Below are 18145 nucleotides of genomic sequence, written 5' to 3'. Positions count from 1 at the left end.
TCAGTGCACTAATCTACAATGCATGGGCATGTTCATTACAATGATGGCATTAGCTTCAAGTCTCTGTATTTAATGAATCTGTTGCTCGGCAAAGAACACTTAATAACAGCACAATATACAAAACATTTATCATATTAAAACTTCAGATCCCTTGATATCCCATACAGTGAAGGCATCAGAGCCAAACAAATGGTTAAATTAGCATTGAGCATTAATAATAAAAATCTTTCAAAATATTTGTTTCCCCTAAACTGCACGAGACGGCTGCATCACAAAAACACGCTTAAAGTAATTCTTATGTCATCAAGTGTTGACGTTTGGAGCAATTCAAACAGATTTCACTGTGTTATGGGGTAAAGAATGTAGTTGTGGTCCCATGGTTTGTTCTCACAGTAAGTTCAAGAGATTGAGAACAAATTTAGAAATAGAACGTCCAGGATTGCCTTCATGTCGTACTGGCCACCAGAAGGGTTATAAGAGGTTATAATGTTCACATAGGCAATTCTCAGTAGGATACCTGGACTCCATAGTTCATGTACAAGCAGCAGGAATGTACAGTCCCCTAGAAATGATCACCTTGAAATGGTGATCGATCACCTGCAAGAAATCTCTGTCTGATGTGTGTTTCTGTTAGTGTTGTCATATGATATCTTCATCAGTCTATATTAATAATCATTAGCATTGATGAGCCTTAAATAGTGCTAGTGTACACTCAGTAGAATTTTCATTTAGACCGTGGTGCTGATTGGGTCTAGATGTGTGATGTCATTTCAGACTACATCTGGGGGGGACTTGAGTTCAGGCGTCCTTCAATGTATGTCTCTGAGGTCATTTTAGATGCCTGCTAGCATGCAGCCATTCATACCCAGAGACCCAGCCTTCACAATGGTCACGTCAGTCTGGAGGACCATAAGTCTACAGTAGAGGAAAGGAAGGAACTTGCATTCTTGTCCAATTACATCACACGTTAATGACAGCATCATCCTCTTCGTCCCTCATCTCTCTCTGCAACCTGTCCATGGATTCCCCTGCTCTCCTCCCATCCTCCTCCAACTCATCCTCCATGGTGGTACAAGGACCAATGATGTAACGGTAGTCTCCACCAATAGCCAGGGCCGCCCCGGATGACACCATCAGCCAGTCCTTTTCGTCCTCCTCCATGCCTACGCACTGCCAGGGCACCCCCCAGGGGGGCGGCTCCTCGGGGTCGTGGGCCCCAGCCCCCTGTTCCATCCGCTCCTCCCCTTCCAGGTTGACGTAGAGCAGAGGCTCCTTGAGGGGCCCGGGGGACAGGCTGGCCCACAGGCCTTCCAGCTGGTCAAGCAGGTGCTGGAAGCTAGGCCTACACTTTGGCACAGGGCTCCAACAACTGTGCATGATCTCATAACTGGGAGAAACACAGGTTACAATCTATGACTGCAAATGTAGAATTAGCATATTAATGACTTAGGTAACCTTGATCTAGTTATTTGAAGGGGGGATACATAAATAGACAAAGTTTTGAACTCACATATCAGCTCTGCAGTCTGGAGGCTGTTTGAGCCTCTCCCCCTTGATGAGGTACTCGTAGATCTCAGAGTTCTCCACGCCAGGGTAGGGGGTCTGCCCCCGCGCCATGATTTCCCACATGGTCACACCAAAAGCCCACTAAGAAACCGAAGGGATACATCCGATTAAATTAAACTTAAGAAATGTACAGTTTATCAAAGACAAAAGTATGTGAACCGGCCCACTGGGTTGCTTTACAGAAATAAATATACAGTGTATATGGCCAGAGTATATATTATATAACTGCGGTGTGTCATGATCAGCATGTGACTGTGAGCACATCTGTGTGTGTGTGTGTGTATGCAGTACCACATCACTCTGTGTGGTGTAGACGTTGTCAGCTAGGCTCTCCAGAGCGATCCACTTGACCGGTAGTTTAGACACAGAGCCCTGCCGGTAGTAGTCGCCACTGTAGATCTTCTTTGACAGACCAAAGTCCGCCACACACACTGTCAGGCTTTCATTCAGCCTGGTGGTAGAACAGAGTACAGAGTCACACATACGGTAGCATGACGTTCTATGCCAGACACACACAGACACTCTCCTGGCCCTGTGGCCCCCTCATACAGGTTTTGAGATGTCCAAGCAATACAACCGAAGCCATAAGCCACACCTCTGAGATGTACTATATGTCTAGGGGCTGGGGGGGACTCCTAGTTGGTTTAATTCCAGAGTTGATGTTTTAGTCTACTAATGAGATACATGTTCTCCTTTTCAGTTGTTGATGGTAGCTGCCTCACATGCAGTTGCGTGCAGCCAGGTCTCTGTGTATAATGCTCTTGCTGCTCAAGTACTCCATCCCCCGAGCGATGTCCAGCATGAACTGGATCAGCATCTGAAGAGACAGGGTCTATGGAAAGAGATAGGGGGTGACAGAAGAGAGGATGTCAGAAAAGGGCGGGGCTACTCAAGGCCATAGGTCTACACAGAATGTATGTTTCCTCCACAACAGAAAAGAAAGGATGCCAACAAAAACAACCTTGGATTTTCCAGACAAACTTGAGCCAGAGAACCTATTTTATCTGGCATTGTTTCATACACATCACACAAACTATGAGTAATTAAGGGCAAAACTCTTACTCCTACTACTTATTAACTTAATATGAGAAACTTCTGTTATGTTTGTGTGTAAAGCTACTCACAAAGGGCTCGTCCCCCAGGCGTGACAAGAGCAGGAAGGTGTGCAGGTCTCCATGCTTCATGAAGGGCAGGATCACCATGGGGACAGGTAACCTCTGCGGGTGACGCCTGTGGAGACTCACCCCTGGAGAGGCAGACAGAGTAGAGAGGGAGACCACCACACTCAATGGGAGGTTACCATGGTGTACAGCAGTGGTACACTGCAAAAATGGCCCATCAAATCTAAGTGCAAAAAATATTAGCGTTTGCTTATAACATGTCAATTTGGCTGCCAGTGCGGTGAGAACAGTGAGTCAGAACGTAGAGTCATCTTACCAATCAGCTGTATGACGTTGGGGTGATGGAAGTCCTTCATGTAGGCTGCCTCCTTCAGACACTGCTCAATGTCAGTTGATGAGTTGATGTCAGCTGTATTTATAGAAAAAGCGAGGAACGTAAGGATAAGACCAGACAAGTACATTCATTGCGTGTTTTAATGTAGCCTATTGGTCACTCACATTTAAGCACCTTCACAGCAACCTTCTGCACAGAGCTGTCCTCCATTTTCAGGAATGCCTCACGCACCGAACCAAACTCACCTGGACAGGTAGACACACAAACAGTCCAATAATAAAACAAAATGACTATTGTTGGTTACCTAGAAATTCTCCAGTTCCAGAGATAAAACATTTCAGCAAGTTACAGGCCTCTATATAAGCTAGTTTGTACTTGGGTTTGCCAGGTTACTATACTGTATGATTACTACAAAAACATCACCCAGACAGTGGAAACAACACCATTATTTTGCTATACACAGTCATAATTACATACTAGTCTAAACAACACCTGTGACATTTAAAGCAAAAGCCAGCATACATGTTTCCATGATGTATTTACTACACTTGTTCTGGGGTGTGAGGTATTTTGTATACAGAGTCTGTGGAGCCCTTACAGTTTCACGGTGCAGCCTTAAACTCACAAACACACGCACTCTACCAAACCCACACACTCCTCACCTTTGCCCAGCATGTGTCCAAGTGTCAGCAGTCTTTCAGGAATGAGGACATCTTGGAGCTTGGCCTTCAGGTCCTCGTTGATCCCCAGACTGTCCACTAGAGGGAGACATATGACATCACTCTCCACGCAGGGCTCTGTGGGAGGGTCGTGGGCCTCCCTGGGTCAAGTGTATGTAATGTGTCAATACTGGCACCTGTATTTGTGGTGGTTGCCGAGGCTTTATGGAGGACTTACAGGTGGATTCTTGCATCTCTGGGCACTGCCTGTTGAAGGAGCGTGCTGCCGTGAAGGAGACAGAGTTCACTGGTCCCGGGGCCTTGAACACGGACCTGCAGTGACACACACAGATTCATTATGACTAACTGGCTTCTTTAAGTCTAAACACCAGGGTTTTTTTTTTTTTTTGCTTCAGTTTAACAATCCATTTTAGAGCTAGAGAAAGAGACCCAGTCTACAGCAGCATACCCAAACTGAGTCTCCTTCCCTCGGCGGTGAACCAGAACCGTGAGCAGGAGCCCCACCATGGTTGCCACCAGCAACCCCAGCAGCAGCCCCACCCACATGTGCCCCCGCTGGGTCTGGGCCTGCACCGCTAGGAGAGGACAGCAGAGACACAGCACGCGTCACTTGGAAAACGACTGCCGTGAATGTAATTTTCAGCTCCCTGTAGGATTGCAGAGGACCACCACACCCTAGTATCTAAAGTCCAAAGCTGAACTAAGTGACACAGAATCAACCTGGAGCTATACTATATCATTTTATAGATCACTCTTTGTATTATTCTGTCTGACAGGTTGGCGTGGTTACCTGAGGTTGGCATGACGAGGACCGGTTGGCTCCAGGGGCCGCAGCCCGCCACAGTGCAGGCTGACACCTGGAACGTGGCGTTGAAGAAACGCCCTCCACCAGACAAGTGGGCCACGTTCTCCTTGAACAGCAGAGCCTCCTGCATGAGATAACGCCATTCCGAGTTTCAGATTTCGTGACAGCAAACTCACATTATGACCAAATTTGACTTCTTTAAAGGCTTTACTAAGAAAACACAAGAACGTTTTGTACTTTTGGTGGGGAGTGTCAGAACCAGCAGCAATCTTACTATAGTGAGCTATGCTTGTTGAGGGCATATCGCTATTGATACAGCAGCTACCGATACAAGTTCACCCTTCACATTTCCAATTAATGTTCTGCTGTTTTTCTAAGAACAGTGTCTGTATAAAAGCTGCTGAAAATACATTCAGTTCAGAAGAGGTCAAGTATTCAATCTGACCAGCTGACAGGCTATTAGGGAGTGAGTCATGCATGTCTTACAGCCCGCGCTGCCCCTTGCCTTCCACATGACTGTACACAAGCAATCTGGTATGACCGGTTGCCGTACTTGCGTCATAATCCATAAACTATTTCTTACATTCCATAAAACTAACAACAAAGGGCTTAACGTGGACAGGATTCTATGGTCTGGTAGCTAAAAGCGGAGTCTTATGCCAGATGTGACAGTTGGCAACACAGTTGTTGGTAGTTTGTTGGCTAAATTGCTTTATGATATTGCAGATTCACTACTGATTTCACTGTGTTTGATTGGTTGGGTAATTGCTATGGTTTCTGTGGCTGTGATAGGTGGTGGTACCTGGCCTTCCCCTCCAAGGTTCCACTGGACCTTATAGGCCAGAAGCTTCCCCTGTAACTCCTCCACATTCAGCTCCGCCCAGTTCAAGGACAGACGCTGCTCCGTCAGGTCAAAGGTTAGGTTCCTGGGGGCAACCGAGGGAACTACAAAACAAACACGAAGACTTAGATATTAATGCCAACTTTCATAAATGGCATTATAAAAGCTTTGCAAGAAAACGAAAAAATGTAGATACTATTAACTGAACCTTTATTCTGAGTATTATAAACACAGAGAGTTGTAAGAGAAATGTTTATGAAGCTTACACTGGCTGTACTAACCACTAGGAGGATTCCCTGAGGCCAGGCTGGGGCTGCAGTAGCAATAGCCCATTGATATGGATTGAGGGCAGTAGCCACAATGGGCCATTGTACCATCAGAGCTGGAATCCACTGGCCAGCCTCCAGTGCTGCCAGTTTACAAACATACAAACAGGGTCATCCCCCCCACCCCTCCTCCCCCCAAGCACTGCACTGCACAGCACAGTTCACATACGTGTTTGTTTGAGGAACTTAGGAAGTATCTGAAATTACATTTAAACCCCCCCCCCCCGACCCCCCCCAAAGAAATTCAAACATTGTGCGTCTGACATGAGGGATTGCTGACTGTCTGTCTAGCGGCGCACACATACTCCCATTCCTTTTGTCTTCGTCAATCCATTACTTTGTCCCCAAAGTGTTGCATGGATCAGAGAATGTGGCCCTTTAGATTTGCAGCTGCTGCTGACTAACGGCTCACAACAAAACAACTGGTCAAACAGCAGTTGACACATGCAGACCAGCATGCGGGTCGTCCTGTTTGCGGGCACCACTCGTTTTTCGGTCATCCTGACACAGTGTTTTTCTCCTCACCTGCCTCTGGCGTTTTGAAGTCCACCCAGGGGGAGAAGGGCGAGGTGCCCACCTCGTTGGAACAGCGGAGCCTGGCGCTGTAGTTGGCATGGCTGGTCAGCCCCTTGAGGGCCAACTGGTAGGGGGGCACTGCCACTAGCTGATATGGGAGATCTGCCCTCCGACCAGACCGCTTAGACATCTTGCAGAGGTATGGAGGACAGATAGGACATACTAAAGTAGATGTTCGGTACTGACTGAAAAACAGATCTTGAACCAGGTATAAGGTTCCTTGCAAATGTGTGTGTGTGTGTGGTGGAGGGGTATACCTGTATGGTGCAGGACACTAGGTCAGAGTGGCCGGTAAAGCCAGGTTTCCATACCAACGTGGCATTGTTCTCCTGCACCTGGAGCACCTGTAAACTCACCGGGGCTGATGGCAGAACTGACACACACACACACACACACACGTCAAAAACTGCAGTGTGAACTCCACCTCCAGTAATCTTCAGTCTGTTGTTTTGATTTGCCAAGTCAAATTTCTGATATAACAAACAGATAGAGCATCACACTATCCAACCCTGTGGCACCAATGTAAGTGATGACAGTAATCTGACAGTAACATGGAAATTATAGCTCACCTTTTATGTGCACAGTGCCTGTACGCGACACAGAGATTCCTCTCGCATTCTTGGCTTCACAGTAGAACTTAATGCTGTTATTCACTCCTAGGGAGATACAGACACAGGTCAGACACACAGACAGTCAGGAGGTATAGGCCAGGAGGGACAGACAAGCATGCCTTTTCGACAACATTCCAGGACCTTTCAAGGCTGAGGTGTTAGATGGTGAGAAGTGAGTGAGTTAGACCAGAACAGTATCCTGCCATGCAAGACCAACAGACTGGTTACTACACATGTCAGTAACAGACATTAAGATAGCAGTCACATCAAGCAGGTTATTCTGGGAACAGCTGGTTTATAAGTTCTGTCTAGACACGCCATGAAAGAACAGTGACAGTGAGCCTGAAACCAAGAAGCGGTTTGAAGGCAACATAACAAATGTCTCATTATCTAGATGTTGTTTTACTGAATTTTCATTTCCTTGAAGCTAATCCTATTTGACCCATGCCCCGGTTTACGAAAATGTGTGTGTGTGTGTGTGTGTCACAGCCTCGTTAGTCACAACTTTAAAAATATGATGACACAATATATGCCAGATGCAAGAATGAAGGAAAGTGAGACAGAGATTATGGAATGAAATAAAAAAGGAGGTAGGAGAGAGAAAGAGAGAGAGGTAATGGTGTGAATGGGAGAGACAGAAAGAGAGCGGTCAGCAGTATTGGTGCATTAATCAGTGGACTCCACTACAGGATGAGGCGTGTCCAGTTACATATGGAAGGCAGACAGAGCTGCACTTTACTGTAATCACACAGTAATATACAGCCCAGGGTCTCACAAGACTGGACTGCGAAACCAAACACAACCCCAATGACCCTTTAGCTAGGACACAGCTGTTTCGGTCCATTTCAACATTCATGTTCACGTGTGCAGGTAAAGTTTTCCCAACAGAAGATCCAGGCCTTTATAGCTACTTGGAAATGTTCCTTACATCATCCACCCCTATGACACCCTGTCTGTTTACTGGTTAGCAGCAGTAAAGAACACGTGCAGCATGAACACACCATCCAGCCAACCAGTCTGTCAAATAATCAGTTGGCTCGTTGACAAGTCAATCAAGTGTTCCTCCCATAAAGAGGGACCTTTCTTTCACTTCTTCCTCAAAGTTTATCTCCAGGCTGTGAGGTAGCTCAGTCACCTAGAGAGGAAGTAATCCCTTCAAAATGACACGCTGACTAATGGTAGTGATGAGATGGCCTTTTCTACGTCACACATTCCTGGAACTACAAATAAACTGATGGCAGGAGGAAACCTTCTCCTGGATGAGTCATATGATTCCTGTTATTGATTAAACAGGTCAGTGAAGGAGAGGGAGGGGCAGTGCAAGAAAGCACATTTTGTTCATCCCAGCATCATCGTATCCTCTTCAATGTCTGAAATAATTTGACACTCAATTTGACACAAATATTGAAGCTCTACGGGAGTATATAAAGCATTGTTTTTTTTACCCTATAATATCATTTTGTGAAGAAAAATATACATAACAGGAAGGTAGAGATGGGAAGTAATGAAGTACAAATACTTTGTGACTGTACTTAAGTCTATTTGTCTGGTATCAGTACTTTATTTCACTATTTATTTTCTGACAACTTTTAACTTTCACTCCTGAATTTTTTTACACACATATCTGTACTTTCTACTTCCTACATTTTAAAGCCAGGCTTGTTACTTTAATTTCAATCTGTATTTGGTGGAATGTCAATATTATTTCTTGTCATTGCTTTTTTCATTTCCTGGCTATCACGCACAACAAACATAAGCTAGTCTACAAGCTAGTCTACCGTCTCATCTTCTATCCTGTCCTCTACTTTAATTGTGTGTGGGGAAAAGGTAAGAAACGTAAAACCTTTTTGTGGGAGTAAGTGATGTCGACATGACTGAGAATAGAGACATTCCTGATCACCCATGGCTAAGGAGATGTTTGAAATTGTCTGCCTCTAAAAGGATTCCTAGCGCTGCGTGTCTATAGTGTCTTTTTGTATTAATGTATTAATATGATGTTCAGTAGTAACCAGCGTGACACTAAAACGGGTAGTAGTAATGGTTACTTTTTACTTAAGTATACAGTATCAGTCAAAAGTTTGGACACATTGGAAAATGTGTCCAAACTTTTGACTGGCACTGTATGTCAGAGCCCACACTTCTTTAGTTCAACTTGAGTGAAAAAGTGTAGTCAGGACTTTTACCAGAGTCTTTTTAAACATGAGTGTCTGTACTTCTACTAGAGTGAAGGATGTGTGTACTTTTGCCATCCTTGCAGGGATGTTCTAATGTATTACATGGAGACTTACCGTTGACATGAAACACAGAGGGGGAGGGGCCAACTTCTCCCTGCTGGACCCCCCCAAGCCGCCAAAGAACATCAACCGGGTCAGGGGGCCCCACAGCAGCACAGGTCAGGTTAAAGGGCACCCCAGGGAAGGTAGCCACGTCCTGGGGCTCCAATGTGAAATGGGGGACACCTGGAGAAAGGTAGTATGGAAGAGACAGATTTGAGTGAATAGGGGGATTTGGGCTATTGGCAAAATAAAGAGAAATGGACAGTGGTGTGCATTTACCTTCTACAGTGATCCAGGCTGGTTCAGAGGAGAAAGTGAGGCTGTGGAACTCTACTTCACACCAGTATTTCCCAGCATCCTGCTGCTGCACTGACTTAACACTTAAAACAAACACAACCACAGTCATTCCCTAAGATCATTTCAGGTATTCATGAAATGATCATGTTAATTGCTATCACTGTAAAGAGCATATTACTTGGATAAATGTGCAAGTTAACTAAATCAAATCTGTCTCTGAGGCATGGCCTCCAGAGATGGACTGGCATCTAGCAATGAGAACCATTAAGAGACAATACAGTGGACAACAAGCAGCATGATCAATCAGGAGGCCCAAGTAACTGAGTATATGAACATAATGCACCTCATCCCCATACACATACAGCCTAGATACAAAACAGGACATTCACACCAACAAGAACCTCCAGTTTCCAACCTACACTCCACATCTCTGCTATCTGGGTGAGGTTCAGTTCTGATTATCCAGCAGCTTTTGAAAAAAGGAGGGAAAGAGAGAAGGAGGGAAGGAGAAAGTAAACAGCAGACTTTGAGCCCAGCGCCAGCCTGCACTGTGCAGGAGATTAGAGCGGGTGGACTGAGAGAGGGGACGCAGGATCACCCTCCCTCACGTGAGCCGCAACTCCGGTCTGAAGGGTTACGTTACTCACAGGCAGCTGACTGCCTCCAAGTCTGTAGCCGGTCTCTATTATACCTTAGCTCCTAAGCTTGTTCACTGAGGTGAACCCCTAAATATTGCAGGTGATAGAGCTGTTGTGACAAATGTAAAACAACTTTGTAACTTTGGTTAAAACATAATAATTTGAAAAAAAAACATGTTTCAAAAGTAGAGCTCTGAAGCCATGGAACTTTCCAATACTTGAGGTGTGTGGTTGATGTGTAGGATACCGGTATGTACATTGGGACAGTAACAACGTCGAACAGTGATTGCACTGGTTTCTGTCTCCTTTACAGCAAACATGTATCCCAGCTCTCCCTGGGTCTCTCGTGGTCCCCCATCTCTAGCCATGTTGACTGGCCCTGCCAGGAACCAAGTGTTGAAGCTGATTACCAGACTCCCACCCTCCTCTACACTGATCAAGGGACATCTGAACATGGGTCAGTTCTCCATTTCTGCCACTAGAGGATAAGCCTATAAGGGGAGTAGTCAGCAGATTTGAGATCTGTCGGTATGGGTGACTGTTCACCAGCCCAACCAAATTCCTGTGAGCGATGTTGAAAAGAGGGAAAAGTCTTTTAAGACGGGATCAACATCCGCAGCAACAGCGGCCTGTATTTACCGTGCCCCAGCGTGTTTGACCATAACAAACGGGGGGCCTCATACCACATAACACACCAACATACAGCAGGGTCACCTCTAAACATGAGCACAGACAGGCTCAGACCAGACTTGATGTAATGCAAGGTTGAAGGATCCATTTGAAGGGTAGATAGCTGGGCACATTGTTGACTATCCAGCTTTCTAAAAGAAAAGGCCGTTGTTTGAACATCCTTCAACTGCCAGGACAACTACTGTACATATTAACTGGGAAATTAGTGACATACTAGCATTAAGTGACCGTGCACCTATGTACCATGAGTTAGACCATAGTGGCTCTTTAGTAAAGACCTAGATACAGTCGCTTACCTGTTTAAGTTAACTAGACAACTGGCCATTACAGTAACCCATGCACCAGCAGAGACGGGCCAGCTGTGTAGCATACTCCTGCTTCTTAGCAGTAGCTTACCAGTGGATATCTGTGCAGGTGTAACATCAGTAACCAACCAGTTAAAGGTCCAGTGGACGTCCAGAGTTATTTATGTTCATCTGTTCCGTGGACTACTGCTACTCTCCTATCAGTGTATCTCTACAGTTCAGCCAGATATAATGGGGCTAGGTCTACTCAGGCCAGGGTAACAGACTACCTGTGGAAGGTCTCCCAGTGATGAGCCTCCAGAGTTATGTACATCTGGTCGGTGGAGTACAGCTTCTCTCCATCCTTCATCCACACGATCTCCGGCTCGCTAATACCCTCGATTGCACAGCCCAGCCGCGCCATGTTGCCCTGGGTTACCGTCAGGTTGGTAGGGTTCTTGGTAAAACGTATTCCTATAGGGAGAAAAAGACACACACAACACAACCGAGGCCAGAAAGGTGAATAACTTTCAAAGGAAGAGGAGTGCACATGCCAATCGACAGAAATGAAGGGGTGAAGTCATTGTTGTTTTGTTTCTGATTTATTACTACTAATGACTGGCTTCAAGACAGTGCATTGAGTCAAAGAAAGTGGAAGTTGAGGAATACAATTGCCTGAAGTCTGATACACAAAAGACAAAAAGAAATACTTTATACTTTAGAAATCTTGTTTTTCTTAAGACTTGGGCATATGTGGCTGGCTTCTGTCAACACCTATGATGATTTGAAGCGATTAGGTTGGCAGCGCAAAATGTTCCAATATTTTTGGAACCAAAATATGATTAAAAGTCAGCTTGCATAATTTTTCAAGAAGCTTTTGTATGGCTCTGTTTGTGTCTATTGTGCTGTGGCTGTTGCATACATCTTGGCTGGATGTGTTGTGACTCGGGCGTAGAGACGTCATAGGGGTCTGTAAACGAGAGAAAGCTCTCCACTGTGACAGCTCACTACAGCTGTGTCCTCCAGCTAGGGCCCACCAAACGGCACTCAGCCTGTAGAACACAGCTATCAATGACCATATTCTTCTACAGAACTCAGTCAGGGCAGAAGGCAGAGGCCGTTCAATGTATTTATACCTTTCTGTCGACAGAGCTCAATGGTTCTCCATTTCACATGAAATGAACGATTTGATAATACCATAAATGTAGTTCCCTCCAAGGATACAGATAAAGAAACAAATCTAACCTGAGTCAAAGTCAGTGTTTTGTAGAAGATTTTGTAAGTGGGTGGCTCAATAAATATATTTCAATTGGTGTTTACACATTGAAAATACCAGAAAATTGGGTGAAATGCTCAATGTAAATAAGCCTGGACAGAGTCAACAATGTCCTTTACTCTGCATGTTTATCTTGTAAATCTGAACAGCTCTACACTGCGTTGCTTGGCTGTAATGGAAGAGACGGTATGGATATTTTCCCCTCCGAGGTCATGCCTGGAAGTTCTGGAGTTCCATATGATGATATTTCCCTATTTAATAATTCATAATGAAACAGTACTGCGAGGTAGGACAACAATGAGTAGCCTTTCGCACTCAAATTTAGTTGAGCTTCTGTGGGGTTAAAGTTAACATGAAACCATTTCAGGTTTTTAAACTAATACAAACGTGAAGTGCTGGGCCACTTTGGTAAAAATAAATATGAACGTTTTCAAAATACGAGTGTTCACCATCGTATTCTCATAAGCACTTCAGAGCTCTTGATAAATGCATGTGATCAAGTTGCAAAATCTTAAGTGGTACTTACCATGGCTTCCTTGATTACTTTGTACCAAAAACAATATAATTAAATGAGCAATTTTCATTTTTTCATCATGTGTTTCACAGGTTTTGAAGCTCTTCTGGCCCAGTAAAATACTTCCAAGTGTCCGCAAAGTTGGGTCCTGGAGACGGTCAACAGGCTACATGTCCCATCTATCTCGGAGCTCCACTGGAGAAAGTGAATTCTCGACTAACGAGTCGGCTGCAATTCATCCAGTTGATGCAGTAATGTAGAGTACCTTGTTCTATGCAGTTGACGCTTTCTCCGTTCATCAAAAAGTTTAAGTTTCTTTCTTCGTTTCAAACATGTAGGCAATTCCACGATTTGTTATTCTTTCCTCCGCGGCAGGATGTGTGAGATGTGTAGGGTTGAAGCGCTTGCTCTGCTCCTATGGAATGCCCGTGCGCATGATCGCCGCCTAGTGTATGCTTGACGTGACACATTCACAGAGAATCAACTATGGAATCTTGATTCTCATTCCTGTAGAACAGGGGTGTCGAATTCTGGTCCTCAAGGGCCGCAGTCCGTATGTTTTAAGTGTTTCCCTGATCCAGCACACCTGATTCGAATTCAGGCTTCCACAGAGTTTTAAAACACCCATTTAATTGAATCGTTGTTGGAGCAGGGAAACATCTACAGCGTCCCCTGAGGACCAGAATTCGACACGTTGTAGAACAAAATAAATAAATAATCGCACTCAAAGTGTCGTAGATATAGCCTATTTAATACGAGAATGTAATGAGATAAGACGAGGTCACATTGTGATTTGATAGTGGTGAAGTTCAACAGTCCAGTTGAATAAAGTAGCGAATATGTCAAATGTTTACCAAAGCTACAAAGCAAGACTCCATTGTACAGAAACACGTATGGGACAACTTTAACATTCTATGAAGTAGGCCCTACAGGCCTATATAGGCTAATGAGTCTTCGAGAGAAACTTAACTGTTAAAGAAACACATTTAAAGACAACAATGTCGAGTTCGCTTTCTAGATAGGCATTCTAGGCTACATTAATTACCTAAAAAGTTTGTACTTCTAAATGACCACCATGGTAGGATAATCTTGGTGAGTGGTATTCTAAATGACCGTAAACGATGGAACGGTTTCAATGAGAAGCTGCCCAGCACACAAGGCTAGCAGCTTGCCACACTTGCATTTTAAAGAAAAACGACTGTTGTGCATCCATACAATACCTGTATTAGTTATAGACGGCTGACTACTCCTCCTTTCACATAAACGACACCACTGATTAAAAACAATATCATTACATTTAAGAGGTTGTGGACGAAAATAAATATTTAGTTCAAGATTCAGCACAAGCAAAGGCGCGTTCATGTTGGGAAAGGTGCAGGTGGAAACATGTAACACTCCTTAAAACAACTGAATAGAAATCGACTGAAATAATCATAGATTAAAATACAATTAGAAACTGTAGTGAGAAGGTGGGCGTGCAAAACTGACTGAAGGCCTGAGTCCAAACTGTTTCAAAGGTAAAAAAAAAAAAAGATGCATGGCACGAAGATGGACCTTTATTTGGCGATGATCTTTGTGCTATGAACCTTTCTTCCTTCATTTCAAGCCAAGCCTCTCACAAAGAGTGTAGCATTTCATCCACTTCATGTTGATGTGCAACCGATTACCAGTTACCTAGTACTACAGCTCTCCTGTGTTTTTACTCGTTTTAATAGTGTAACGGATAATAAACATTACTGGCCTAGTGGAGACACTCCTCGTCTGTACAAAAACTTCAATTATACCTTTTCTTTCACATCAACTCATCCTGGTCGTGTACACGCTTTTTCATCTTCACATAACTTGACATGCTTAATTCTGCGCAACTGCATAGGTTTAGTGTCACTGACAAGCAAAACACATCCACTATAATCTCCTCGATATAATACTGTACAAAACGGACTTTCCTTCTACAGTCATGGTGCTTGTTAGATAGATTAGAAACCATAATATACCAGTGATTTGACAACGACATGCCACTTTAAATGGAACATCACTACCCACTGTCATGCCTCAAAGTACAATGTGCATTTTGTTCATAAACAGACAAACATTTATTTGAAGATAATTTAGTATGATTAAATGTAGTATCTGTGGGCATCCTAAATCAGTGTGCTGTCTCTGGGATGTGTTGCTGGTATACTGGTAACCTCCATTAGTGATCTGATGATGGTGTTTGTATCCAACCAAACATAGACCTGCTGTCCGCATGTTCGTCCGTCTATCCATCTGTAAGTCTGTCCCTCCATCGCCATCCTCCTTCACTGTGCTCTGATGCTGCAGAAGCTGCTGTTGTCATAAAGCCACACCCACCCACTTAGAGAGTGGGTGGTTGAGAGCTAGTAGCTAGTAGTTTTTAAGATTGACTTCAGGGGGTGCTTTAGTCTACGGATCTTCTTCAGGCAAACTTCTTCTTGGTGGCGGTGAAACGCTCCATGTACTGTTGAGTAAGTAGCAGGGAAACACATCAAGGGCTGGAGCAATGAAATGAGATAATCAGCAGTGAATTGAGAAGTTGAACGCATTTACATTTACATTACATTTAGTCATTTAGCAGACGCTCTTATCCAGAGCGACTTAGAGTGAGAACAGTGACATCCCCCCGAGGCAAGTAGGGTGAATTGCCTTGCCCAAGGACACAACATAATTTGGCACAGCCAGGAATCGAAACGGCAACCTTCTGATTACTAGCCTGATTCTCTAACTGCTCAGCCATCTGAGCCCACATGAAATGCATGATGTGGAGGTATGAAGCCACGTGAGGTACAGCCAAAACAAAGAGATAAGCTCCCTGAGTGAGTTATGAGTTGTTATATTTCTTTGGCTATTCTGAGAGTTTACTGGCTAAATTTAACTAAAGATTAGATTAGGATTATGACTAGTAAGGAATATAGGAACTGTTTAAGCCTGTACTTTCACAGTTGATCCTCCTAGCAAGAGTTGAAATCCCATTATTGTCTAGCCCCCCTCTCTGGTGAAACTGTCTTTATTCAAAGACTGTTGACAAATTTCATCCAGAACCCCCCCCCCCCCCCCCCCCCCCACAAAAAACGACTAATTCTTATGGTGAAAGGTTAAAAAGTAAGACATAATGTCCGTTTTATAAACAGTGGATAATCTTTGCTTCCAAACAAAGCGATAAGGGCAGAAATTCACTCAGCGTCACTTGCTTCTCTCTCTGTTCCTTCCTCTCACCTTGAACAGGTAATTTGGCAACACACCCCACACATGCACAGAACCTACGTGTTGCTTACCGTCTCATAACCCTCCAAGTCCCTCATATCCTTCACCTCGAACAGGTTGCCTTCCACAGACATTAGGGAGACCTGAGAGTCCGTCAAGATGGAGGTAGGAATGGAGCAAAGCTCCAGGCAGTTCTCCTCCAGGCGCAGCACCTTTAGTCTGGGACACCTGGATACATCCCCAGACAACAACGAGATCTGGGGGAGATAACCAAGGAGTTATCTTTGACTATGTGAATGCTATCTTTACGGTAAATCAGTTTCATTAAGATGCCTTGTGTTCGATACCGTGGCAGTTTCTTAATATTTCGGGTTACAAATACAGAGGAGTAGTCTTGAGGAGTTGCCTTGGCTATAATAGCCTACATGTGGCTTCACCAAACTGGAAATGATACCTGGTTCTGGTTCAAGTTGATCTCTATGGTCTGCAGAGCAGAGACCTCGGGGGGCACGGACTGGATGTGGTTCTTGGACAGGTCCAGCAGGTCCAGGTGTCGGAGGGTGCCCAGGCCAGGGGGGAACTCCCTGAACTTGTTCCCTGCCAGGCTGAGGGTCCGTAGGGCCTTGAGCTGTCCCATGGTAGCTGGCAGTTGCTGGAGTTGGTTACCATTCAACAGCAGTGTCTCCAACTTTTTCAGCTTGCTTATCTCACAGGGGAGACTCGCTTAAACACACAAGTGAAAATGTGAAAGTGATGTAGTACACATGTAAACATGTTAAGAGAGGGATGTATGTCAATGATGCAGGAAATGGACATCATTGATTCAATGAAGCTCTAACACTAATAACACATTGTCCATTATGAACCGTTTCCCATACATCTGACTGAGGCTGATGTTGTAAAGTGATACATTGGGCCGAGAAGATCCTTAACAACCACTTACTGAGTTTGTTACAGTTAAGAGTCAAACTCTTCATATGTAGAAAGTTCCCTATGGAAGCCGGAAGCACCTCTATCTTGTTGTTGGACAAATCCACAGTCCGCAAGTTACCAGTCAGTCTTTGGAGCTCCTCAGGGAACTGAAACACAAAACTGAAAGGTTGAAAACATCGACAAGACTTTAACAGAAGCAGTGTATTTTATCATTAGTGTTAAGCAGAGTCTATCAACATCTGTCAGCTTAATATAGCTAACTAAATTAGTTTAAGCTTGGTCACATTGATACGCCCATTGACATGTCAATGTGACACGACTTACCTCAGGGAGACCCTTTCCAGTCAGCTGAAAGACCCCCGTCTTCTGTGAGGTCTCCAGGTGAGACTTAAGAGCACTGTTCCCCATTTATAACACAGCTGTGGACAGGAGCCAAGTAAGATGCAACTGTAACCTGCCCGCCACACACGGCTGTCGACCAAGACCTGGAAAGCTAGCTAGTGGATATAGCTTCTCGTGCTGCTGTCTTGTCGTGACTAGTTTCTTCTGTTACTAAATGATGCAGATGTTTAGTCACCCTGCAAGAATGGAGTGCATAGATATATTGTAGCGGTGGGCGTTGTCATCAGAAACAAGCAACAACTCAGCATAATTTAGCAACAGTACACGTAGGTTAGCTCTTTCTTGCAGAGTAACAGTCATGTAGTTCTCCACTGGGGAGATTAAACAACACACCAACAGTTACCTGCGATTTAATGCATTTTTTGATATCTTAGACAATAGTTTAGATAACGTTAGATGTAACGTTAGCTAGTGTGCTAACTAGCCCTGTATTGTAGTAGTTAGTCTTCAGTAGTAGCACAAACTAACAACTATCTACCTATGGCTAGTCATACCATTTGAAATGTGTTTGTTTACTTACGTCACAGTTTGACAGGCGGTTGTTTTTTCCGTCCAACACTTCCAAATGGTTTCCCGATTAAACTCCGGTCACCACAGCTACTAGCTTTCACTTAATCCTGTTTAGACCGAGGCTGTGTTCGCTATCTAGCTAGCGACCCCAATTCGCATGCCACAGACTGGCGGTTTCTTCTCGATCAAAATCAGGATTGTCGATAAGTAGGTTTAGCTCTACACATACAGTACCACGAATTT

At 44.4% G+C, this 18145-nt stretch overlaps 2 protein-coding genes across 3 annotated transcripts; both read right to left on the bottom strand.

The window, feature by feature from the left end:
* Positions 1-54: 54 nt before the first annotated feature.
* On the bottom strand, positions 55-13270 carry tyro3 (TYRO3 protein tyrosine kinase). Its single transcript, XM_047045423.1, has 19 exons — positions 12848-13270; positions 11336-11519; positions 9416-9516; positions 9149-9319; positions 6819-6905; positions 6507-6622; positions 6199-6379; positions 5309-5451; positions 4492-4630; positions 4150-4276; positions 3919-4013; positions 3684-3779; positions 3186-3266; positions 3004-3096; positions 2691-2812; positions 2289-2398; positions 1858-2017; positions 1511-1647; positions 55-1387 (listed from the first exon to the last, which is right to left on the bottom strand). Exons 1-19 carry the CDS (start codon positions 12903-12905, stop codon positions 961-963), a joined length of 2628 nt encoding a protein of 875 aa, XP_046901379.1. The 5' UTR covers positions 12906-13270; the 3' UTR covers positions 55-960.
* Positions 13271-14664: 1394 nt separating this feature from the next.
* Positions 14665-18003, bottom strand: lrrc57 (leucine rich repeat containing 57). 2 transcript variants are annotated; one of them, XM_047018229.1, is made up of 6 exons: positions 17913-18003; positions 17315-17568; positions 17001-17136; positions 16512-16780; positions 16129-16314; positions 14665-15314 (listed from the first exon to the last, which is right to left on the bottom strand). In XM_047018229.1, the coding sequence occupies exons 2-6, from the start codon at positions 17396-17398 to the stop codon at positions 15273-15275; spliced, it is 717 nt and encodes a 238-aa protein (XP_046874185.1). In that variant the 5' UTR covers positions 17399-17568; positions 17913-18003; the 3' UTR covers positions 14665-15272. The 2 variants fall into 2 exon arrangements, with proteins under 2 accessions (XP_046874185.1, XP_046874186.1); XM_047018230.1 differs by having other exon boundaries at positions 17315-17409; positions 17913-18001.
* Positions 18004-18145: the final 142 nt, after the last annotated feature.

The sequence above is a fragment of the Hypomesus transpacificus genome, chromosome 3, assembly GCF_021917145.1.
Source record: "Hypomesus transpacificus isolate Combined female chromosome 3, fHypTra1, whole genome shotgun sequence".
Lineage (NCBI taxonomy): Eukaryota > Metazoa > Chordata > Actinopteri > Osmeriformes > Osmeridae > Hypomesus > Hypomesus transpacificus.
Note: the sequence above shows the minus strand (reverse complement) of the source record. Positions and strands in the feature narration are given on the sequence as shown.